The sequence below is a fragment of the Micromys minutus genome, assembly GCF_963924665.1.
Source record: "Micromys minutus genome assembly, chromosome: 22".
Classification (NCBI taxonomy): Eukaryota; Metazoa; Chordata; class Mammalia; order Rodentia; family Muridae; genus Micromys; species Micromys minutus.
This window is the reverse complement of record NC_137957.1, coordinates 46,592,104-46,618,422: the sequence shown is the minus strand read 5'-3', so window position 1 is coordinate 46,618,422 and position 26,319 is coordinate 46,592,104. Positions and strand designations below refer to the sequence as shown.

Below are 26,319 nucleotides of genomic sequence, written 5' to 3'. Positions count from 1 at the left end.
GAAAAGTTAAGCTTTCAAGTTCTCATCAGAAAAGTGGGTAGGTTTAACAGTGAAGATCTGTGAGGACTATGGCAAAGGAGCTCCTGGACGAGGTAAGTACATTCACTAGCTCCCTGTGTATGCAGACCGTGCTGAACTCTCTTTGCATTCTCTAAGGGTCCACATGTTAAACTATGGTCCCTATTATGGTGCTAGCAAAAGGTGGTGAGCTGACCTTTAAGAGCTCAGGTAACAGGGAGGCTCTCAGGCCACTGGGGAGCTGTTCCCACAGGAGACTAAGGTAAGTCTGGGACCCTTTCAGGAGACCAAGCCGTTAAAAGGGTGAGCTCACTCTGACTTTCTGCTTTGAGATGCTTCTTCCTGAATATGCACTTCTGCCACGTACCTGGCAATCCTCACCTGAGCAGAGCCAACGCCAGTGCCTTCCTCTTAAACCTCTGGGACTAAATGTTTCTTTGTAAAGTTAGGCTGCCTCAGGATTTCATTGTAGCAGTGATGAGCAGACCAACATAAAAAATTGGTACCAGAAGCTACTGTAGAGTTGTAACTACAAGTCAATAGTGTGTACACTGTATTTGACTGTATTATTGTATATACACTGTAACTACATGGAATTATTGTTACTGTAACTCTACCTGAAAATGAGGAGGTAGCTTTGGAACTGAGTAACTAGAAGAGGTTAGAGGAATTTGAAGGGATAGGCTTGGAAATTTCAAATGTTATAAACGAAGTTCAATTAGAAGTTCTAGGAAGAACTCAGAAGAGGAAGGAGATAGGAAACCAAGTTTGGATGCAAAGGAAAATCTGATGTAAAAATAGAGGTAGGGAGCAATATTATGCCGTTATAAAGAACCTGACCACACTGAATTCATGTGCTAAGACAAGGCTGAATTAGGAGTGCTGGTCTAGTTTATTTGGCCAGAGAAATTTCAAAATAATAAAATATCTGGGTTAAGATGTTAGCAAAGGGAAACATAAGATTAATAAAATTTTCAGCTTACCCAAGGAATCAACAGAAAAAGTGACTAAGAGTGTGGTTAAGGAAGGTCCACAGACAGACTCTTAGATATCGGCAAGAATGTTAATTATGCAGTTTATATAAAAGCCTTGAGGCCATCTTTCAAATCACCCACCCCCCATCACAGGCCAAGAGATCTTTCAGGATAGTGCTGTCTCAGGGACTGAGCCCAGGGTGCTGTCTACTGGCTCACTACACAAGACTATCTCAGGATTTGTCTCCCCGTATCCTGTGGTTACAGCAGTGGCTCAAGGAGAAGCAGAGCTCACATCAGAGGCAGGGTTTTCTATCATCCACGTGGTGCTGGTTCTGCAGGTATGCAAATGCAAAACTTATAAGATCATTACAGCATCAACCAAACTTTCAAAGATGGCCAAGCAGAAACTGCTGCAGGCTCAGAGCCCCGCACTGAGTGCCCAGTGAGATGATGCATGGGGGGATGTTGGAGTGGAGCTATAATAGGGACCCAAGAAACACAGGGCAACCAGCAACATGGTTAGCAAGCAGTCAACTGGGCAATGGCCAACAAAACCCACTGCCCTCTCTGTGAGACTTGGGGCCAATTCCCCACTTTTACTTCCTTTTGGAATAAAAATATATACCTAGTGGCTGTGCTGTCACTGCGTACTGGAAGTAGCAAAGTCATTGACTTTATAGACAAAAGTAAACTGCCTTGACTTTAGGAACTTTGTACTTGTTATTTCGTGTGTAGATGCATGCAGGCACATACGCGGATGGCAGACAGCATCGTGTCCTGTTGATTACTCTCTGCCTTATTCCTTTACACAGAGTCTCTTAGTGTACCGAAAGCAAGGTCAGCAATCCTCATCATCCCTCCTGTGTCAAGCACTGACAGTGCTAAAGGTTACACACCCATGCTCAACGCAGGTCCTCACGGTAACATGGCAAGTGTTCTCACCCTCTGGGCCATTACTCCAGCCACTGGCTATTGTTTGCACACAGGCTCTCACTATCTCAGGTTGCTTTGTACCTTTGAATGAGTTAAGACTACTGGGAAATGGAGTGACCCTATTTTGCACTGTGAGGACATAAACATGCTAGCCGAATACTGTGTTTCTCTTTCTCCGCTTCCTGGTCTGATGAGAAATGAACAAATGACTTAAATTCCTTATGTATGCACAACTTGAAGCTGCTGTTGCTACCACGCCTTCCCTACCATGAAGGACATACTCTTAAACTGTGAACCAGAATAAATCCTTTCTCCCTCAAGTTGCTTCTGTGAGGAATTCTGTCCCAGCAACAAGCAGTGTGACTAATGTGTCCTGTGATACCCTGCAGCTCCTCTGGGATGGCAGTGACAGTTATCACTGGGTATGATCTCAACCTTGGACCTCCAGAGTGACAGTGGGCTGGCTGATTAGTTCATCTGCTGAAATAGCAATCATGCTTTAAAGGCATCTTTAAAAGCATCGAGTTTGGGGCTGGAGAGATAGATCAGAGGTTAAGAGCAGTGACTGCTCTTCCAGAGGTCCTGAGTTCAATTCCCAGCAACCACATGGCTTACAACCATCTGTAATGGGATCTGATGCCCTTTTCTGGTGTGTGTGTGTGTGTGTGTGTGTGTGTGTGTGTGTGTGTGTGTGTGAAGACAGTGACAGTGTACCCACATTAAATCAATCAATAAACAAATAAACAATGAGTTCCTGCTTTCTGATGCCTTTTATCTGCTCTATTCGTGTGCTTGATACACAGTAAAGAGTCTACTTCATTTTCACCATGTACCAAAATGACCCTGGATTAATTTATTAATGGCCAGTAAAGGGTGGTGCTAGGAAAACTAAGGAAGAAACGGGAAAGGAGGATGAAAAGTTATGGCATTAATTTGGGCTATACTAAAGGAAAACCACTATACATCCAACAGTCAAAATGAGCAGTGAATCATAAATGTCCAGGGATCTTAGGACAGCTCAGGTTTGTGTTCTAGCATATGTATCTGGGAATCATCAGCAGACAGATGTATTCAAAATCCCTACACCAGGGTGTGATCAACAAGGGAGGGGAGAGGTAGACATAAGATGCACTTGTCTTAGGCACACAGACATTTAGGACTGGAAAGACGGCCAGCAAAGGTCTCTACTGTATCCCAAGATCCGAACTAAGTTAGAGTTTCATGGGGTGGGAACTTATACCAAATGCTACACATCTTACGTCTGTTGACAGAGGGCTTGCCCAGCAGCACCACATGCCGGCATAATCTCGGTGCAGTGATGCACACGGAACCCTAGCACACTGGAGGAGGTGGCATGAGGGTCAGGAGGTGAAGACCATCCTCAGCTACATAGTGATTTCGAGGACAGTATGAGCTACATGGGACTCTGTTTCCTTTTGAAAAAAAATAAGAAGGAGTCATAAAATGCATTGGAATGTTCTGGGAAGCTGCCGGTGTTGGTGGTCTTAAAGTTAAGGGAGTCTAGTCAGTTCAAGTGTTCAGTAGGTAAAAGGCTGACTCAATCATGCTGCTGAGTGCAGTTAATGCTGTCTATGTCTAGAAAGGAATGACTACAGCCATGAACTACATGTGAGCGTGCCTAGGCGTGAGAGAAGGAAAGGCACAGAGAAGCAAAAAGAATGGAGCGTTCTGCATGGGAGGGGATGAGGTTGCCTGAAAGCACTGAAGGGGCAGGAGAGGGTTATGCCCCATCTATCTGTGCATTGTGTGAGCAGCACTTTCAAGACACAGCCCAAAGGATGAACTCCGGCCACTGCACACCTGCTCTACCTTATTCGCTCTCACTGTGCAGTGTGGCAGCCACACACTCATGCTCCACTCCTCTCACACACAGCATCTCAAGTCTTCTCAGTGCACACGAGGTCTTCCTACCAACCCCTGGAAACATCCCAGTACTTTCTCATCTTAGTTTGAGAGAATCCAAAGTGCTGGCCACACTTGTCATTGACCCTGTTAACTCGTTTACTGCCACACTGACAGCCTCTCCCTCTGTCTTTTGTCTCACAGTGGCTGCCTCGTTTCCCACGTCTGAGGACGAAACATCTTCTCTCGGATGGATTATCTTCAACTCTCTCAGAGACACTTGCTATTTATCCAACTTTCTGCTGGCTGCCAGCTGTGCCGAAGTTCTTCCTGCTCCTCTCTTCTCTCTAGGACACTTATCCTGTGCTAAGTTACAGTTGTTCCTCCTGTCATCTCCCATAGGGTGGGGCTGTAAGGGTAACAAGCTCAGTGTTGAGTGCTCAGAGCAACGCTTAGCAAACAACACCGAGCTCAGTAAACAAATGCTGGTTAAACGAGCGAAAAACTACATGCACAACACCATTTACTTCTGGCTGCAAGGTTTCTGATCTTCTGGAAAAAAAAAAAAACTATCACAAGAATTTATTAGTTCTACGTTAACAACAAATACACAAAGTTTAACTTTAAGATGTAAGCAATTACCTGATCTTTGAGAAATTTTCGGATGTTCCGATGGGCTCGGGAACATTCTGTTAATAAGCTGAGAACTGGAGTTAGACCCTCTCTATAGCTGCTTCCCTATAAAGAAAACCATGCATGCCATATTAGTTCCGTTCCTAAGGCTGGGGCTCTCCACGCAATCTGAGAACACGAAGACTTTCTTGAAGGGAGGGAGGGGAAAGGTGGGAGGAAAGAGCCTTTGATACCAATGCTTACAAACAATTTTAAAAGTTACTTTAAGTAATATTTCCATGAGTTATCTTCATTTTAGTATGTGGTTTTGTTTTTCTTACTTTTTACTACACTTTTCTAGGGTTTACATAAGCCCAGTCAATGTGCTTCAAAGAAAGCATTTTGAGACCCATTTATGCAACACTGCTACCTTTCAACACATTTGCAGGAGAAACTGAGTGACAGACTAGAGAAATTTGAAGACAAAAATACTTTTAAACATGTCACTGTGGAGAGGTTAGTTTTTACTTCTGACATTTACAAGGTAGCTATGGAGGGCAGGTAATTTTTCTTTTACTTTCAGACACTAGTTATAAATTTGGTACAAAAATACAATTTTAACATTAAATACATTCCCTTGGCTTCTTCCAGTTTATCCTTATCATGGCAACGGTCTCTAAGGAGTAGAGCTCTATCACACGCCAAGTATAAAGGACAAGCAAGGCGGTGGCTCAGGCACATCGGGCTTAGACACGCCTTCCCACTCCGCAGGCTTACCTTGTCAATTCTCTTCTCCATGAAACTGAGTAAAACATGAATGGCCTCCATATTCATGCCATTGTACACCATGGCACTGGTTCTCAAAGCTGTGTCTTCCTCAGCTGCTTTATCACTGGGCAGTTCTTCTAGAGTTGCTGCCTCCTGGGCTGTTTCTTCATGGGTTAATGGACAGATGAGAACATCCAAGCAAGAGACTGGGACGTTGCTCAAAAGGTTGACGGCATTACTGAAAGGCAATTTGAAAATACAACGTTTTAATTTGAGTGAATAGGCTTTTAAAACGCAAACATAATACAAAGTTCGGGGGTGACTTTTAGGAGTCAATTAAAATTTTTCTTTTTCAAAATGAGCCATTAATGTGGCTTGGCATTTACTAAGAGAAAATAAAGACGTGTCACGTGTATTCACCCGTACACATGACAAAGAAAAAGGCAGCCATGGTAAACGGACAGACACAATCCCAGGATGCCACGTCACCTTCTGAAACACTGGAACAGGAATCGGCCGGCTGTGCTGCCAGCTCTTTAGTTCACAGTGCCAATGCCAGCTCTGCTCTCGCCAGGGGCCTGCCCTGCCTTTGTGGGCCCAGTGCTTTGTTAGTCTAAGATCACAACTTCAGACACTCAAGCAGTGTGTACACAGCTCCTCACAGCCAACAGCATCAGAGAGACCCCACAGTAGTAAGACTTGGGTTTCTAATGTACACAATACGATTTTTAACCATCCAGTTGTTTCACGACAGCTTCAGGGAAAAGCACAGTGCCCCCTTTTCCTCACTATCAGGCGTGGAACTGCTCTCATGTCTGCCTCAGGCCTTTGATTCCCCAGGACTGTTTCAGAGCCTGGGATGCACACCAGCAGGGGGACCCCAAATCCCTGTTCTGGTGTTCAGTATACACAGGATAAAATGGTGGTAGAGATTCAGACTCAATGCACATATCTTTCTCCACACACTGCTTATAGTTTTGTCTGCCAGGAGAGGCAGTGTCCCTGTGTGAGCTGGATCTTAACAGGCTGTATCCCAGGACTTCCTGGTAAACAACAATGGAAAGACAGGCATTGCATTTCCTAGTGACACAGAAGTGCGGCTAAAAATAACCACATCCTGACTAAAAATAAACCCTTGCAAATATAGTTTAAAAGTATGACCGCTTGGAAACCAAAGTCGGGGTTTAGTCCATCCGATGCTGTCTTAATTCAGATCACAGCAATTTAAAATGTAATTTATAGTGACATTCTAAAAAATAAAACAAATAGAAAAATAATACAGAGGTTTTCTCTCTTTTCCTTTCCTTTCTCTTTCCTTTCTCTTTCTTCGTTTTGAAGCATGGCTTTATTTTCCATGAGCCAGTATTTTATTCTATGTTACAGAAAAAATAAAAAGTCATTTTTAAAAATCCATTACAAGTGAGACAGTACAGAAAACGAGTGGGAATAAAAAGTGGTATGAAGTAGGGCCAAGAAACAAGCGAACTGCTCTTATGAATAAATGGTTTCTGCGAAAGTGTAAGTCACTGTCGTCCTCACCCAAGCTGCTGCAAGTGCTGCAGGCTCTCTGCCCGTCCTTTGACTCTCACAGGCGGTTAGAGTACACCACTCTTCACACAAACTTTAGTTCTTCTTGCAAGCTTCCATAGAATCTAATTTATAGTTTAAAACAGCATGCTTCTCACTTAAGCATTTGGAAACTATTATTATTAGAAACCACAGAGTCACTGGGGAGAAGAGAGAGGAAGAACTTTACCTAAGAATCACTCTCCAAACCAGTACAAGCCATTCCGAAATGCTAGGATTTCCCCCTAAACACAAGACAACTATCTCTGGAAACCATCAGCAGTTTGATCCTCTGAATCTTTCAGACCAGACTGAAGAGTTTGAGACAGTCACTCCATTACAAAGGGATGTTTCCCCGTTACATTCACCTCAAGGAGGAATTTTTAGGAATTCAACATACTTAAGAAGCCAAATGTAGAGCTGGAATCAACAGATATTTGGATGTTTAAGGCTTTTCTTCTCACTACTTATTGAACTCAGTTTTCCAACAGCTACAGATTAGTCTTTAGGCCTGCTGTGTCTAAGCTGCTCTGTTTAAGCAGGAGGGTCAGCCTCTGGAGCTCTGCCATCCCTCTGACAGTTTTATTTGTGGTACAAGAGTGCATGAGATTCTCCAGCTTCCAGGAAGTCAGTGATGATGCTCAGGTTTGCACAATGGTGTTTGCATTCCTCCTCCAGGGGGTAGAAGTCCTGTGTATATTACTCTCCTTTTCAGTTCCCAGAGACCATCAATCACTGTGCCATGACATCCTCCAGCTCCTGCTCCCAGCCCCCTCCTGACATGCAGAAGGCTTACCAGCTGTGGGGAGGGGAGGGCAACCTTAGATCTAGCCTTCCATCAACTGCTGAGCTCAACAAGCACCAATGGACAGTGCGGTGCATGCTGGTGGCCCACAACAACCCACAGCAAGCCACTTTTACGTTCTCCCTACCCAAGGCTCACAAGTGTATTTTCAAGCCCGGAGAGAAAGCTAGCCAAATCTCGAGATCTTCAAAAGATTCTCCTCATCTCTTTCAGTTAAAAGGGGAGAGGGGTGTCTTATTTTTTTCTTCTGTGGGAAGAGCACCTAAGATCTAGCCTGTTTACCAAGTGTTAAATATATGCTACAGCATTGTTAACTGCAGACTGTACAGCAACACTCCAAGTCAGAACTACAAACCTGTATATCTGAACTGATGATACCACTCCCCCCCAGGGGGGCACCACTATCACAGGACTGCACCCTATGAGTGCCTCTAGTTTAGATTCCTTGTTAAAAGGGGATCATGCATGTACCTGGTCCTTGGGAATTTCAGGGTTTCCTTCTTTGGAAAGGTGGAACGATGGTACACGTACACACTGCCCGCATTCTACCTGCGCCTCTGTTGTTAGAATCTCAGTTATCTCCCTACCCTACCCCATCTCCATCTGTCTCCTCTCCTTCTATTTCCTTATCTATTGTCTGTTGACAGGCACTCAGGCAGCTGTATGTCTCTGACTCTGTGAGACCTGATATGATGAACGTGAATATGCAGGTAACTCTTTGGGACACCGATTTTTATTGCTTTTGAATATACACCCATCGGTGTGGTTGTGGAGCAAACGGCACATCTAGTTTCAATTTTTAAAAGAACTTTTCTACTGTTTCGCACAATGGCTACACTATCTGACAAGGCTGCCAGTGTACAAAGGTTCTTCTTTCTCACCCTAGCTTTACGATGCTCTTTAAGCAGCCACTGTAACAGATGCGAGGTGACTCTTCAGGTTTTGATTTGCATTTTATAGATTAGTAATGAATGCGAAACATGTTTTCACATGCAGGTCTTCTTTGGAGAACTGTCTATTCAGACCCTTTGTCCTTCCTTCCTGCCTTCTTCACTCTTCTTTCCTCCCCTCCTCCTCCTTTTCCGTTCTCTCTTCTCTTGGCTGTTAACAGTCCTGTGCTGATTATGGTAGCACAGGCCTGGAGTCCTTCCTAGCAGTCAGGGGCTAAACCAGGGGCTATCAGCGAACACTAGCTTAGGATACAGAGTGAGTGTAAGACTAGCCTGAGCTACAAAGCAAGACACTGCATCAAAAGCAGACAGACAGAAAGCTCCCTATAGTATGTTAGATGCCGACTGTAGACAGCACAGGAGTGCTTTCACTCTGGCGTCCCTGCATGTGCAGGTTTCAGGCTCACGATTTCCCACCTAGCTATTCTCACCTTTGTTGGCCGCTCTTCTGCTGTTGTACCCACAAATCCTCTAAGACCAAGGTCTGTGGGCTTATGTACCTGATACATTCTAAGCTCGCTGTTTTAGCCTTTACATTTAAGGCTTTAATAATTTAGTTCTTTTGGTGTGTGTGCATAATGAGAGGTCAGAGTTTAACTTCATTATTTTACATATAGAAACCTATAGTATATACAGAAACATATAGTCTTCCTAACACTGTTTCTTGAAGAACGTGTGTTCTTTGCACCGCTGTGTGAGTACTGTCGACTGCACATTTCTTGCATGTAGGTTTACATCTAAGCGCTCTCATCTGTTTTGTTGGTCTATGCGCCCATTTCCATGTAAGCACTACAGTAATTCACTCCACTGTAAAATCAGGACTTGTCATGACCCTGTAGCTTGCTTTTATGCAGTACCTCTCTCTTTTCAGGGCTTTCTGTGGTACAAAGAGGGAGGGATGGGCAGCCTGAGAAGGGAGGAGGCAAGCAGGTCAGAGGAAGATGACTGTACTTAGTCTAACTTCCTGCTTCTCTTCTTAAGACGGTTTGCTGATGACACTAAACTAGAGCTTTCTAGGTAACGTGGCAGAGGCAACATTCTGATTACTGCATGTTAACGGATCTGTGTAATCAAGAATAAACTGGGTAACCCCACAGAGGCATGAAGTCCAAAGCAATGTTCTGTAAAGTAGGGAAGGACGCACACAACTGCAGAGGTACACAAAATGGTCCACTGGGGTGCAGAAAAAAGATTCCACTTTTATCTATTTTTGCTTGAAAAGGTGAACAGAAGTCTTACTTTGCCATTTAACCACTGCCCTGACACTGGTGCCCACACCTGTGTCATGTGATACTCTGTGGTCACACCTCCCAGTGTTGTCCTCCCACATTGTCCCAGGTAGGGGACAATGGCAGCAGTGACTCCTTCTTGGTCACTCACTTACATTCTGAATTGGTCAGAAGACAACTGGCTACACTCGGGTAGGTTACAGATTTCTTTACCCAGGCCTTTTTGTAAGGGAGAGGGCTGTTGTCTGGGGCCTCCAGCCTCTTAAACATGCCACCCCTCAAAATCTTCAGCCTTGCTTCAATAGTCTTAAATGGAGCAAATTCTTAAATAATGGGCAAACTGATTTAAGTGATTTCTGAAAAGGAAAACAGTAGCATTTTTTTTTCTTTCTGACAAAAAAATGGCAGAATCCTTTGTTTGCTAAATCTTAAATAAAGCCAGTACGATCCAACTGGCTACAACATGATATCAAGTTTCTTTTTTGAGACTGGATCTATCAATGCACCCCTCCATTCAACTAATTTGCACTGTATATACTACTGTGTATGTACATATGTGCGTAGCGTGTATGTATGGATGTAAGTACATGTGCACCTATGTATAGTTGCCTAGGTAATGGGTATAGGTATACAGCAGGAATATTTTTGATTGTACATCAGTATGTAGATATGCATACATATGTGTAAGTGTACCTGGAGGTCAGAAGAGAGCCTTGGATCCCTAGAGTTGAGGCAGTTACAGTGGTTGTGAGCAACATGACCTGGGTGCTGGGACTTGAACTCCAGTCCTCTGTAAGAGCAGTATGTGCTCCTAACTGCAGGACTATCTCTTCTGTCTCTATTTTTTTTAAAACTTATAACTCAAGAAGAAAATAATAAATATGCAAGAAAATAAAGGAACAATATTATTTTAGTTAGAGATAAATGCCATGAAAAAGTGAAGCTGAGCATAATACAGGTATAGGGATGCCTGTGTGTGTGCATGTGTCATGTGCACACACATCTTCATTAGGAGGTTGGAGGAGGACTGAAAGAGCAAGCTACATTTGAGCTGTGCTCTAAATGATGAAAAGGAGCCAATCTCACAAATACCTGGGCAAAAAGCACTCCAGCATTTCCAGATGGAGGAAGGCACAGGCCCAAATAAGCAGGCGATGTCTAGGGAAGAAGGCAGACTATTTTGAATATAGAGCCATCTGGTTTGTAGAATGATAGGCTTTCAGAGGCAGGGAAAGCGTGGATCAGTGCCATGAAAATGTTTTGTTTGACAATAGGAAGAGCAACACTGTCAAAAGCAGAATGTTCCCTTAAGAGTGAGGCCAGTGCCTCAGCGCTAATTCCATGGACTCATCCAATACTACACGGGAGACAGCTCTCCTCCAGAAACTGACATAACTGGCAGGTTGCCATGGGGGATGCACAGCCCAGTTGGTTCACTATACAGAGCCTACACGACACGTGGAATTTCCCCCTGAAGTCTTCTTGTAAAGGCTGAGACAGTCTGAGGCTTCTATGGCTATGCCAAGAAACCATTTGAAGGCTTTTAGGACTCCTGCAGTCATACCTGCCTCCCCCATGTGGCCAAACCATCTTGCTAAGTAAAATCGGGGTACTAGCTGACAGAGCTGTGTTGGGCCTGGTGAAGGTTGTCAAGGTGTGGCCAAGAGGGAACCGATCTGCTGACAGAGCCCTTCTCAGCTGGGCTACAGGTCCTATGTGTACAGATCATAGCAAAAAAAGAGTTCCTAATCCTACCACCGAGAGGGGCAATGACAATTCAAGCAGACGTGTGTACGCTGGAGATGAAGTCATCTGTGAGGTTACATCACTCCTTACAGGGCTGTGGAGATTGTTGGTCTGATCCGGGTTGGGTGTGATGAGACTCTCAGAGTATGAGGGAGAAGGGTTGTACAAATGTTCATCATGAGCTGATATTCAGAGACAGACAGGCCTTTGATAACAGAAAAATTATTCCCCAGGGGTAGGAAGTGGGCGAGAACAGGCCGAGGGCAGACCTGTGAGGAAGACCCTCACTCAGATCATGGCAACTTGTCCTTTAGTAACTGTTACTGGAATGGGTCACTGAAAACTACTCAACACCATCGCGTGGTCTCTTTCTATTCTTGTCTTGAATTGTTATTTAACTTTTCATAATATTTATGTCTTGCCTCCCCATTTAGTGTCGGTTTCTTCAGGGAATACGCTGTGGATGTCCTTACAACACCTCAGAACAGCACTCAGCGGGACAGACAGGTTCAACAATGCCTTCTTACCTGAAAAACTTATTTACACAAAGTAAGTTTGAAGAGAGCCAAGAGAGTTAACAATAACAACAAAAATGGCTACTCTCTGACTTCTCCGAAGTGCATGTCTTTGTGTTCTATCTCTCAAAGAAGCCTGTTCACTGATACAGTACTCATGGGAGTGGAGAGGGGACACAGGACAGATGGACAGAAGGGGACACAGGACATGGATGACACATGACCCATTCCCTCACGTGAGCACTACGTGGTGAGCCTGGGAGAATGGACCATATGCTTTGACTTTTTTTGCCTAAAGCTCAAATTGGTCCCTAACATTAGGTAAGTGCCCACTAACATAAAGATGGATGGAAATAAAATCAGCTCGCTTTCAAAGAGTTGATTTAAGGTGTGATAAGTGATGATTAGGAGATGGTTATGTTAGGAGTTGAATATTCCAAATTCAAATAATTCCTACAAATGATATTTTTATAGAAATAGAAAAACTAATTTTAAAATTCATATGGAATGTCAGGAGACTGAATAGTCTAAATAATCCTGCAAGAGAAAAGCCTGGAGAACCATACGTCCTGGTTTGAAAACTTAATATACCACTTCAAGCAGGAAGGGATGCAAATGACTTAATACCCACCAGGTGCCAAGAGCAATAGGGAAATAAATGGTGGCTTCTCCATAAATGGTAGCTAAAGCTATATAACCAATACACAAATGAAAGAGAGGGTTTTATAAACCACACACAAAAGTTCACTCCACACGGGTCAAAGACATGGATGAGCACCTGCCGATGTCCTCAGTGTATAGAAGAGACTGGAACTGAGCGCCTCAAGCAGCGAAATTATGCCGGCGTCTCCTCCTCATACTCCCCAGCAGCATGTCTGTCCCTCTTTCCACTTCTACTCCTTCCCAAAGGGAAGCCTAACTATGCAAGTTTGGAGTCCAAGTCTTAACGGCTAAGCTTCTTCACGGTGAGGAGTGTTGACAGTACTTCCAAGCAAACAGCAGAGGTGGAAGGGAAGTAGGGCATGGTTTAGCACAAAGGCAGACACATGAACAGTGTCCCTGCTGCTCAGAATGAACTGAAGAACACAGCCCCGTATGGAGGATGCTGGGCACACTGAGCTGTGAGCTGCCCTCGTCATGCCTGCCTCCTGAGGAAAGCCCTGGGGCACACTCACAAAGACACAAACCAGAAAGATGCCTAGCTCCTTCCTATCCAAGACACCTGTATCATCTAATGTGAACTTTTGGTTTCAGGGGAAAAAACTGGAATATCAGAAAAAAAGTATCTTATATGATCAAAGGATACACACAAAAGGAAGTTTCTAAATAAAATGTTAAAAATTCAAGAAGCAATTAAAAACTTTTGGGCTAATTATGAGATTTAAAAATCAGTATGCTGGGCTGGAGAGGTGGCTCAGTGGTTAAGAGCACTGACTGCTCTTCCAGAGGCCCTGAGGTCAGTTCCCAGCAATGACATGGTGGCTCACAACCACCTGTAATGGGATGTGATGCCCTCTTCTGGTGTGTCTGAGGACAGATACAGTGTACTTATATGTAATAAATAAATGAATCTTTTTTTTAAAAAAAATCAGTCTGTTGATGACAGGTACAGCAGATGGAGATGCTGTTACACTTACTAAATACCAGGGCCAGCAGGCTTCACAGCCCCTCATGGAATTAGCATACCACAAATACCCTATTCAGGATGACCTGTGCCACTTTGCTGCTTCTTAAAGTCAAAGCACTGAAAAAAATAGAGCCAGATGGCGTTAGTTACACCTTTAATCCCAGCACTTGGGAGGTTGAGGCAGGTGGATCTCTGTGAGTTCAAGGCCAGCCTGGACTACAGGGTGAGTTCCAGGGCAACCAGGGCTACATTAAAATAATAATAATAAATTTAAAAGCCTATCTTGAAATACCAAAGAACAAACAAAAACTCTCCAAAAAGTAAAAAAATGAGTATGAAATACAAGAGAATGGTAATGACTAAATGACTATAATCAAAATAATTGAATAAAATTCTCAACAAATTAATAAAAATAAAAACATTACATAGAAAGAGTAAGAGGACTTTAAATATTTAGCATGTGCCTTGCACCTTGTGGTTTTAGTTAAGACCTGGGGTCACTGCAAAGGCACCTCCAGTGGTACCCACCTCTCCTGACAAGGGCTGCTGTCTCTGTTTAAACGGATTAGCCTGGAGTTGCCGTAGTTCAGACTGACACTAACCACTGTCTTCTGATTAGAAGGGCATGAAGGCCATCAATGGCAAACTGCTGCATAAGCGAAAGCCCAATCTCCAAGAGCGCCTCTGAGAACTGCTCACTGGAGGCTGTGCTCTCAGGACATCCTTAGACTCACAGGAGAGCCAATGAGTTTTATCAAAGTAACTCTGTAAAGTAAAAGAATTTAAAAGAGTGAGCCTAGCAAAGGAAGGAAGAGAAATTTGATTACTTTTTAAAAATCTGAACAATCTCTGTAGTTTCGCTGTCTTGACACATGCTGAGCACTGTGCCAGGGTCTGGAATCCATTCTTTGGAGAATCCTGGCAGAGCTTCCTGAGGCTAGCGCAGCAGTGCCTGCCTGACAGAATTTACAGCCTGTGTGCTCTCAGCCTGGGTTATCTGGTTTTTTTAAAAAAAAAAAAAATCAATATACTTCTAAGATTTTTAAGAAAAACTTTTAATTTTGATGTTGAATTGTTAGTGTCTCTTTTATAGAAAAAAAAAAAAAAAAAAAGGCCCACAAAGGGTAGAACACTCACTGCAGTCGTGTGAGACGGGACTTACGGCACATAATGTGAGCACTGTCTCCAGAGGTTAAAGGGAAGTTTGATCTGGGGCTAAGGAGAACACGATCACATTCTGAGGTCAGTGTCTTACACTGCATCGTCCACTGGGACTCACAGTGCTCACGTCTGTCCTCCGGACAGCTGGCTCTACAGCTGAGTATCACCTCACCCACCTCAGAATTTACACATTCCAATCACGAAAAGGACATTCTGAAGGGCTACAGGGTGGTGACTATATATAAAATAATCTACTTTTAAACTCAGCAGGACAGAAAACATACTACTCTACCTAGTTAAATTAGTTATATAGATTTGATTGAAAAATAACAGCTAAGGGTTAGTGTGTGTGTGTGTGTGTGTGTGTAATTTATTCTGATTGTATTTGTGTATAAAGTTTTTATTTAAGTTATATCTAAAAAAGTGCCCAGGAGATTACTTAATAGTAAAAGCTCATTTTAACTTCTTTATAAAGCAGAGACCATGTAAAAGCCATTTTTTTTTGGTAGATGTGTATTATTTAACATGCTATTTGTTCCTTATTTGGTTGGTTTTAGTTTTTGGTTTTTTGTTTTATTGGAAACAGGGTTTCTCCATGTAACAACCCTGGCTGTCCTAGAACTTACTTTGTAGATGAGGCTGGTCCTAAACTCAGAGATATACTTACCTTCCTCTACCTCCCAAGTACTAGGATTAAAGGTGTGAGGCACTGTGACTGGACATCATTTGTATTCTTACAGAATACAGTCCTAACGGTCTGATACTCAAGTCAAATGTTTTGTTATTACAAACCTAATCCACAGCAAGTAAGAGAACTGGAAACTGTATTAACTCTCACTCAAGTGTTCTCAGACAATGGTAATAATTTTTATTTTTCAGTACTGGGAATTAAACGCAGGGACCTGTGCACAGTAGACAAACACTCTACTGAGCTGTCATTCCCAGCTCCAGACAGCACCCCATTAATGTCTCTAACAGACAAGTTATATAACGGGGTTTATTTTTATTTTATATGTATCTATAACTTTGTGTATGTGTGTGCTTGTGTGTGAGAGAGAGACACAGAGAGAGAGAGAGATATGCATACTGGTGTGTGTATGTGTCCTTGGCTGCTCACATGGGGAGGTCAGTAAACAAGCCTTCCACCTTGTTCTGATACTGGGTCTGTTTTCCGGCTGCATGCATTAGGCTAGCTAGCCCATCCTCTGTCTCCATCTCCCATTTCCCCATAAAAGCATTGGGATTACCCTGTTACTGCACCCAGCGTCTGTACGAGTTCTCAGGACTCACACTCAGACCCTCATGCATTTCTAGAAAGCACGTTTACCCACTGAGCCATGCTCCTCAACTTTATCTAATATATTTTAATAGGAGACACTACGACTCTCTTCTCATTTTATTGCTTTTTATTTAAATTATTACTATATAGAACTTACTTTTTTGAGAAATACCCTTAAAACGAAAAAGTGGAAGTATTAGCTAAGTTTAGTAGTAAAAAGGAAACCCCAGCTTTCTTATCTTTTGGGGAAAAAAATAGCTGCCTCCAAGGTCGGTATGACAATGAAAATAGTTGTCTTTTTTCTAACTGCTGAGGGCTGTACTTGGTAGGCTGGCACCCCACCACCAGTGACAGCCTCAGTCTGGGAGTTCATCCGGTTTCCATGACTGTGGTACTACTGTTCTGGATTTTATTGCTGAACACAACAAATGCCAAGTCGACTCTGGACAGTAAACAAATTTCCCACTGAGGCATGGTTCTGGCTCACCTGAATGAGCAATCAGGATTGGGGCACAGAGACATCAAGCATGAGTGACTCGCTTCACTGAGGTTACCCACCTGTGCAGCTCTTCCGTTTTGTCTTCAGTCGGACCTGCAATTAGTAAACAATGGCGCAGGACAGCTGCCATGACACGGAACTGATGAGAGTCGCTCTGTGGAATAAAACGGAGAGGAGAAGCTGGAGTCGAGGCCTTAACAAAGGAGTCTGGCACACTAGCACAGCACTTGCTCCCCACACAGGGAGATGCCGAGACCCTCCACAGCTCTCAAAGCAGCAGGCAGACAGCTGCCGTCTCACAGCAGTTAGCAGCCACGACCACGTGCACAGATGGCTGGTGTCCGGATGCGGCGGCCCTGGCTTACGGTTTGGAAAACTCAGTTCCGTCAGGATTTTCATCTCCAGACAGTCCAGGTTCTTTTGTTCTCTGTAGTACAATGTGCCAGGTCACTAACCTAACAAAATTCAGACGAATCTAAGCTGTATTGAGACGGTTCTTCTATAGTTGGTTGTTTATTTTTAAATGAAAGTTTCACTTCTTAGCTTTTAAAAGTAATTAGTGCAACAACTTCTTCATCTTCCTCCCCTTCCTCTTTTGAGATAGGTTTTAGTTTTGTAGCTTAGACTGGTCTTGAAAACCCTGTATCTTTGCCTCCTAAGTATTGAGCTTACAGCAGGTATATAGCACCACCAATTTCATTCTTCTTTTTTCCCTCAGGCCCCACAAGTACCGCAAAGACTCAGAGTTCTATCCCTTCCTTTCCAGCACTTATGCATTGGCAGTGAGTTAAAGACAGGGAGCGAGAGAAAAGGAAACCAGCCATGAGAAGTAAACCAAATTTTGTTTGTTTTACTTCTGCCACCTCTATATCATGAAATTTTGGGCCAATACAACTTTTTTCTTGTTTGGTGTGTGTATGTGTGTGATGTCCATGAATATGTGATTGATGTCTGCGTGTATGCACAGGCCAATGGGGAATGTTGTATGCCTTCCTTTATTGCACTCTATTTACCAAGGCAGAGCCTCGTGATGAATCCCTAAGTGCTGTATTTGGCTAGTCTAGTGAGCCAACCTGCTCCGGAGAGCCTTTATCACTGCAGCGGCATCAACACCACAAGTGGGCTGCCGTACCCACCTGGCTGGAGAGAGAAATCCGGTCCTCACACCTGCACAGCAATCACTTTACCTACCAAGCTATCTAGCACAATCACAACGTATTCAGCACCTGTGCCAAGGCCTTCACGTTCGAGTGCTACCTGCCTGCCTCCCTTCCTCTCTCTCCCCCCATCCCCCCCCTCTAACATAGAAAAGGATGCAGCAATGAAGAGTCAATCATGATAGCCTGAATATGCTACAGGAAACCTCCTTCTTCAAAGGCAATAATTTCTAATAATGTCAAAGGTGTATAATTAAGTTCACCTGAAGTGAAACATGTGTGCAATTATCATACATACACACATACATACTTCACACAGTCTTTCTAAGATGCCTCTCACAGACTCTAACAAACAACAGGATACACTTTCACTACTCACAACATGGCTGAAAATGTTTTAAACAACACATCATATATACATTTGAGAACGATGACAGCCTCAGTCATATAATAAACACCTTTGCACTTGGAGTCAAGCAAGAGTCTGGGCTATGACCTCACAGCTTCTGATCTTCAGCTCCCTCCCACACACTTCCACAAACATGAGGTTCTGTGAGGACGAAAGAAAATGGCACATGGCACGCAAAAGAGCACTTTAAAATGTTGAGTAAGAAGTGAACACGAGGGAGAGAGAGGGAAGGAAGGACATGGAGTGTAACTGCTGGTTCCAAGACAAGACATGGGAAAGACACAGAACCAATCTTGGGGTGGAGGGAGCTGGCTACGTAGGGAGAGGACCAGAGGGAACCACTACCCATCCCCAAGACCTGAGTGAAAATTCTCTCATGTGTAAGAACTCTTACTTGCCCTAAAGTACATGAAAGCCATGGAGCCTACGTGAAACTGAACTGTCACTAACCACTGATAAGGTCATTTCTTGCTTGCCTTTGGAAACTGGGATGGCACTCTGGTTGCCGGTGCCACATCTCCAGCTCTTGCCTTCTTTGTGGCAGGGATGTTTAAACTGGGCTGCCCATGAACTCACACCCCTGCATGGCTCTATGCTGCAGATCACAGTGCGCACTAAGTACCATGCCCAGTAGTGCCTCCTTCTACACCAGACAGTCCTTTATTCCGGGGATAAACTCGGCTCATGATGATCAGGACAAGCCTCTTAGGAAAATGTCATGTTGGTCTTTCCCCAGTCTGCCACTGCACACTTCCGCCCAACTCCCTTCTCTGCACACCACTTACATCCTAATAGCGGTGTCCGTCTGCAATGTCCCCTGTGCCCGTTACCTAAGTCTCTGTTCAGACTCTGAACCTGGCTGTCTACCTCTACTCCCTTTTCTACCTCCAGAGCTCCTTTGTTTTCTACTTCATCTACAGCATAGTGTCTTGTTAAAGTTTCTTTTGTGAAATCATAATCTGTAACTTCACATTTAATTAAACCTCACTTACCACTAGTTGTCTTCACGACAGAAGGCATGTGTTAAACAGGTGAACAATAAACTCTAATCCAATGTCAAGTATAACATACAGAGAGGAAACGGCCCAAATTGTAACTGTATGGATGATTAGCTTTTCACAAAACCAGCAGCTGTTGTAAGCTACAGGAAACCGTGTCATGCCAGGGTTAAGAACTCCAGGGCTCCCCTGACTCCACAGATGACACACTCCAGAACCCTAGCTTCCAATATCACATTAGTGAGTTCTGTTGCCACTTAGGTTTGTATGACAGAAATCACAAAACAGACTCACAGTCTCTCTCCAGTCATGAGACCAATCCATGTTGTATGTAGTTGCAGGAATTTTTTTTTTGGTGCTTGACAGCTCATGGGTCACTGGTCTGCAACACCATGAGAAAGTATGGGGCCTTCACCACAGATTAGAAAACACTGGATATGATACAGGAGCATTATGGGGCTGAGCAGATGGCGCACAGAATAAAGTGAGCTCCAGGTTCACTTTTCATCAAGAGATCCTGCCTCAAACAAAGTGGGGAATGACTGAGGAAGACAGCTAACATCTGGGAATTGAACTCAGGACCTCTGGAAGAGCAGCCAGTGCTCTTAACCACTGAGTCATGTCTCCAGCCCCTAAGTTTCCTTATCCTATCTTCTTTAGAAGTCTTTGCTTATTTCAGAAATATTTTTGTTGTTTTAGATAAAGTTATAGTCTTCTATAAGCTTCAATGTTTAATTTTGTGTATTTAGGTCTCTTTTCTATTGGGTTAATTTTTTATATATGATATAGGGTAAGGATTTAAATCCATGTTTGAATCTGCTCGAACTAGTAGAATTTATTTTAAGAAATCCTCTTCTGTATTGTACTGCCAGGTGTCATAAGCAGCTGACTGTGGGCAGGGAGTTTATTTGTCCACTTTAACCTCCTCTTTAGTCTGTATCTCAACAAATATTTGTTAGAGGCATGCTATCAATTTAACAGTTTTTATTCAACAAAGAGAGTGGGGCAGAGAGATGGCTCAGCAGATAAATGCTGTCCTGCAAGCCTGATGTAGTTTAAGTGCATAGTAGAGCGTGTAGAACACCCCCCACCCACACACACACATTCTCTCCCTCCCTCTCTCTCTCTCTCTCTCTCTCTCTCTCTCACACACACACACACACACACACACACACTATAATTTTTAAAAGTAAAAGTTGCAGTAGGGTGTTGTAGCACATGCCTTTAATCCTAGCACTTGGGAGGCAGCAGCAGGAGGTTCTGTTTGTGTTAGAGGCTAGGCTGGTCTAACGGAGTAGGTTCTAAGCCAACTAGGTCTACACAGTAACATCCTATCTCAAAAACATAAAATAGAATGACATGAAATAAAATAAAATATGCTTAGGGGCTTAAGCAATGGCTCAGTGGCTCAGACACTTACTGTTTGGGCAGAGGATGCAGGTTCAGTTACCAGCGATCACATCAGGTCATTTACAAACACCTGGACCTCAGGTTCCAGATCAGACAAGCTCGGTCCTCTGTGAATGCCTGCATGCACATAGTGTGTCTACATTCCCACAGGCACACACATATATGTATAAAGTTTTAAAAGTCTTTAGGAAGCATGCTAGAATGGACACTATCTCCTCCTGTTGGTACCACTGTGTGAATGTCCAGAAGTAAGTTCAGCTTTCTGACCCTCAGGGCATCATATGTCCAGTGATGCTAAGGTCACTAGCACCAAGAGTAAATGCAGCTTCTCTTTGTAAAACATCAGGTAAATACAGCATACGCAGTGTTGCTTCCTGGTTCCAGGGCTCAGATGTGCTGTCTTTAGAACATCAGTATATATTTAGAACTCGCCCCTGAATGACACTACACCCCCAAGGAAGAGAAGGGGGGTATCCCCGGGGACAAAAGACAAGAAGAGTGAGATAGGCAGGTTGGGTGGTGCCAGGGTCTAAGTGGGATGAGCTCTCTTTACACAGCTGTCACCTCTTAGTTTGATTCTATATTCACCACTGCTTTCTTCTCTCGTAGACTGTGCAAGTTCCACTTTACCTGCAAAAGTATTTTTCCTGTCTATTCTCATCCAAAGGTTGACTTAGCTAACCCATTCCCGAGAGAACAGCCAAAGACCTGGAATATGTGGCACTGGATTCTGCTATGCACTGTTAAGGAGGTTCTTGATTGTCAAGTATATAAAATAAAGAAATAATAGTAAACTCTATACAAACAGAGGTCTTATGCTTTGAAGAGTCCCTCTCAAACTCATATTGAAATCTAATTTCCATGGTAGTGGCAATGGTGGTACGGTCCTTCAGAAGTGTTTAAGGTCATGAGGGCTCTGCATTAGTGAACAGGTGGGTGCTGTCACCAGAGGAACTCTAGGCCCTTCACACATCCATATGCTGCCTTTAGGCTGGTTTTTGTTTTTTTCTGATAGGGTTTCTCTGTGTGGCCTTGGCTATCCTGGAACTCACTCTACAGACCAGTTTGGCCTCAACCTGCTTTTGCCTGCCCAGTGCTGGGATTAAAAACATGCACCACCACTGCCCTGCCTTCCACGTGCTCTTTTATGTGGGCTTTTCCCCAATGTGACATCTCTATCATTTCATGATACAGTATGGGGACCTCTCTAGATGGGACTCCCCAACTTCTAGAAACATAGAGTAAAGGCCTGTTATTTATAAAACTACCACTTCTTCCTGCTGTTCCATGGCAGACATGGGGTGGGACCCAACTGTGTACTTATTTCCCTGCCAGACTGTTAGAGCCTCAGGAGCCAGGTGTTCACCTCGCACCAGTGCCTCCCTTAGAACCTGGGCAAACTAGGCACCTAGACACTGCCTAGCCTGGACCCCTTTGTTTTCAGCTATCCTATCCTTGTCTACATTTCCATCAAAGTCTCTAGCATAACCTTGTTCCTCTCTGGCGTGCTCGGTGACCGTGTCAGCGCCTTGTGAGCACTGGATGTGTGCTTACTTCTCTCTGCACCGGCTATCGGCTCTGAGCTTTTTCCTGCTCCAGTACTCAGGCATGGGAGGGAAGGGACTCTGGAAAACATGAACTGCACCATCAACAGAGATACTGGGGAAACTAATTTTAAAAAGACAAGATTATTTTAAAATGGCCCTTTCTAGAACTAACCTTATACCCTGCTAGAGAAACCATTTCACCTTTTCAAATATACTGTCTTAAAAATGGAGTTAGAAGGAAAGAGTGTGGAGGAGGGAGGAGAGAGGAAAGGTACATTCACATGTGGAAATGAGACAGCTTTAAGGAAAGGAATCTTCAAATTAATCGGTTATGATGCACTTGCAGGAGGCAGGAATTTAACAGAGGCTCGAACAAAACTGGTAGTAATTTGTTAAAGCTCAAGGAACACCCAGTCATTAATCTTCCGCTTCTGGTGAAATGCAAATGTAAGGAGGCATAAACATACCTGCTAAAATAGCTAAACCAAACTAGCTGCTAGGCCATGCCACTCGCATGTGCATTGTAAAGTCAGATGCCTCGGGTTTGAGAGTGGAGGTGCACATACTCAGGCAATATATACCTTTCAAAAACCCTACATTTCTGAAGTCCTCTGGCCCATCTATTGCAGAAATGTTGACGTCACAAGAAAGTTCACTACATCATGCTTAAATGTGCAAGTAGTGTTTGTAAAGGCTGATAAATAAGAGTTCTATTTTCACATTTATACTCATTGGTACTGTTAATACTCACAAGTGCTTTTAAGCTTACAAGTGTTCTTCCATAAGATTCATCATCTCTTATATTTCTCAGTGAAAGAGTAGTATCAAGTTTGTCTTGGATGCAGAACCTTTTTATTCTCCAAACAAAATCTTAGTTACAACATAAATTTAAAGAGACAATAGTAAAAGCAAAATTATCAAGGTTCTTTTTTTCTTTTTAAAATTTCTCTTTTCAGTGTAGAGATAAGGAACCTAGGAGACTTGCCCCAGAGGCCACTCTGAGGGACCTTCCTGCCAGAAGGAACACATTTTGAAACCTTTATTCTTAAAAGTGATTTATCTTGGCAAATGGGAGACTCAAGTCAGGAGCTCACCAATGCTAAGGAGCTGTTCTGGAGCCACACCCTGAGCCCTGAAGAAAACTGCCGAAGAACAGTGTGGGAGGAAGGGAAGGTGAAAGGACCACACCTTCACAGTGCACCACGGGGACTGGAGTGCAGGCACTGTGTGTTCTAGTGCGGGCTTGACAGGTAATGTGCACTTTCGTTACACTGCCTGTGAGTGTGCATTGTTTTCCTAAGCAGGAAAACATTTATTTTAAAAGTGGACTCTTGGTAACTTTTTCATACTTCTTTACTTTGGTTGGTATAAAACATTAACCATTCCGCTAGCTCATTCAGTGGAAGTAAATGTCCTTAGTCTGACAAAACCAGAAGACTTTGAATTCAAGGGGAGGGGGACACTTCCTACCCTCCTACACCAGTCCTACCCGTTTCTCTGTACTGATCAGAAAGCTCTGCAGGCTGAGTTGTGAGTGCCCCACAAAAAGGTGCTCTGTGCTGTGGTTCCTGTGCCTTGTAGATGATGCTCTGTTCTAAGACGCCTCTGTCCCTGCATCCTTCAGACCCAGGAGAGAACTTAGGAGTGCCTCCATCCTGGCACTTCCCTCTCCTTGCACTAAGCACAACCTAATGACACATCGATTTGCTGACATGCTGCCTGTCTACCTAGGAAACTAAAGTTTCCTGAGGCACAGACAGTGATTAGGATTTGCCAGTGTGCTCTGCAATGCCTGGGACAATGTCTACAACTGTTATAAACATCTGTTGAGCGACTGTGGAAGACAGAGCCACATAAAGACATTCTTTTATAAATAGGTTGTCAAAGATCCTATTTTCAGTGCTGTTTATATTTCTGAAAGCTTCAGTATTGGCCAGTGTCACACACTTCATGAGAGCATTAACTGCCCCATGGCTTACAGATAAGCCTATTTAAGGGCCACTGGTCCATTAAGGGGAGAGCCTATGTCCTGGAGAACGACCACTCTGGATCTCTAAATGAGGCTTTGACATTTCAACATTTTCTAGAGCTTCCCAACCCCAGTTACTGAGCTGAAGCATACTATAGAAAGCTCATCTCGATGTTCTGATCCTTACACAGGCCTCCCACACATACACAGCTAAGCAGCCACTCAGGTAGAAGCCATTCTGTCAGGCATCCAAACAGCATAGTCTAACAATGGCTCACCAATAGTCTCAGAGGTGCTTTTACAACTAAATGGAGATCTTAAAATACCAAAACAAACAGCGTAAGAAAAATAACCACAGAAGGTACCAAATAAGCGGAGACTTAACATTTTAAATACTTCCAAATATTTGGTTTCAAAGCATAAATGGAGCATGTGGGCTTCCTACATCTTTTCCTGCCAAGTCTCAGTAAAAGCTGACTACACCGCAGGCATCTGAAACAGCTGCTAGTGCTGATCTTCAAATATTTGCTTTCAAAATACAGACCTATGTGCACTTTACAGCTCAGATGCCTGTATGCTCCCACTATAGCTGCGCTGAGATAATCCTTCTCCAGCAGACTGTTGGAAAAGACATGGGCGAGAACTACTTCAAACAGACAGGGCAGAATCTTAACCTCAAAGGCAGGAGCTAAACTGCACTGTGTTTATAGGGCCACTGAAAAAGAAAATGTGAAATGCTAGAATTCTCAATGAAGGAAAGACTCAACATCCTTTGACTTAAAACTCTGAATTCCCTAAAACTGAATGTCATGTTTAGCACACTGTCCTTGCTGGAGCTCAAACATAAACTATCAAATCTGCCTCACTGGGGGTTGTTGGAAAGTCCAAGCCACAGAGAAAGATCTTAGTCAAGAAATAAGTCTAGTGGTTTAAAGCATTTCTCACCCTCTGGTGTCATCAGCCCGTTTCTTGGGGCTGTCTATAAACATGAGCACCTGGCTGTGTGTGGCTTGAACCTCTTACGGCTACGCAGCACTACAAAGAAGCCCCTTGGAGACCGATGACAGGTGCAATCAGTAATTTTAACTCTGCCTAACAGATGAGAGCTTCCGTTGGTCACTGTCAACTGACTGGGTTTATTGTAACCTGTTAGACTGCGGTCAGCACAGGAACCTATCATTGGTCTTCCGTCTCTCTCCACACTGTCACTTGAGCCTTGTTCTTAAAGGGCACTCACAAAGGACAAGTGGTTATGCCCCTCACAGGAGTCTGTTGTCTCACGTTAGTCCTCCTTTACCCTATTCCAATTTATGTATACAGATGTCTTGCTGTGTATATATCTGCACCATATGCACATCTGTTACTCATGAAGGACAGAAGAAGAACACCAGAGTTCTTGGAATGGTTGTGAGTCACCATGTGGGTGCTGGGAACAGAATCCATGGCCTCCGGAAAATCAGCCAGTGCTCGTCACTACTAAGCTATCTCTCCAGCCCTTGAAAGAATGCAAGTTAAGAAATACCCTGCAGTTTAGAGAGCAGGCTAATGAGGGGACTGGGAACCTTTTCCACTTCCTGACTTAGCTAGCATTCCTCTTTTGTGGGCAGCTGTGAGAACAACCCAGACACTTAATTCCAGATAGATGCGTGTACTTTCCCAACCTTACCTCTTTATGCACCTTCCAGCTGTCTACTGTCACATTGAACAGAGCTTTGAGGGCCTCAATGGCACAGTCCGTCTCCTGAGGTGAGAGGGGAGGTCCGTTATGGTCTATGGCCGACTCGTACTCATCGGTCCACTTGATGCTAAAGGCACTTTCCAAGGTCTGGGTTAGCAGCGGTAGTCCCTGGAGCTCATAGCGCAACTGTGACCTGATGTCAGTGTGCAAAAGTGACAAGACAAAGAGCAAGCGCAAGTCAAAGCACTTTATGTCATTGATAAATTTTCGGTCCTTGCACTTTCTCAGGAGGTTACAAAGCTTTGCAGCGAGGTTCAGTTCCAGGCTGAGCTGCTGTGCCACCTGACTGTTGAACACGATGTTACACAGACACTTCAGTGACTCCACGATGACTGGGAACTCTGACGCCTTCTCCAGGGAGTCATCAGACTCGTGGAGCTTCGCTAGTCTCAGCAGTATCTGCATGTTCTCCTTAGTTGTTACAGGAACTAAAATCTTTTTGTCTCTGGAGAGAATGCGGAGTACTTCCAGGCAGGACACTTGACATGTTGTTGGGACATCCTTTACAAGGACCTTAAATATGCCTTCACAGAGTTTCTAAAA

At 43.7% G+C, this 26,319-nt stretch overlaps 1 protein-coding gene across 5 annotated transcripts in view; it reads right to left on the bottom strand.

Moving 5' to 3' along the window:
* Positions 1 to 26,319, bottom strand: part of RIC8B (RIC8 guanine nucleotide exchange factor B) — a 92,072-nt gene that overhangs the window by 39,220 nt on the left and 26,533 nt on the right. For 4 of the 5 annotated variants that reach the window (XR_013975495.1, XM_080935662.1, XM_080935661.1 and 1 more), the window contains exons 3-6: positions 25,705 to 26,313; positions 16,608 to 16,702; positions 5,181 to 5,409; positions 4,434 to 4,529 (exon numbers count right to left, since the gene is read on the bottom strand). Coding sequence is in view for 4 of the 5 variants with exons in the window: in XM_080935662.1 (XP_080791788.1) it covers positions 4,434 to 4,529; positions 5,181 to 5,409; positions 16,608 to 16,702; positions 25,705 to 26,313 (1,029 nt within the window). In the remaining variant the exon portion in view is untranslated. The remainder of the gene's footprint in view (positions 1 to 4,433; positions 4,530 to 5,180; positions 5,410 to 16,607; positions 16,703 to 25,704; positions 26,314 to 26,319) is intronic. The other variant, XM_080935663.1, reaches the window with a different exon arrangement.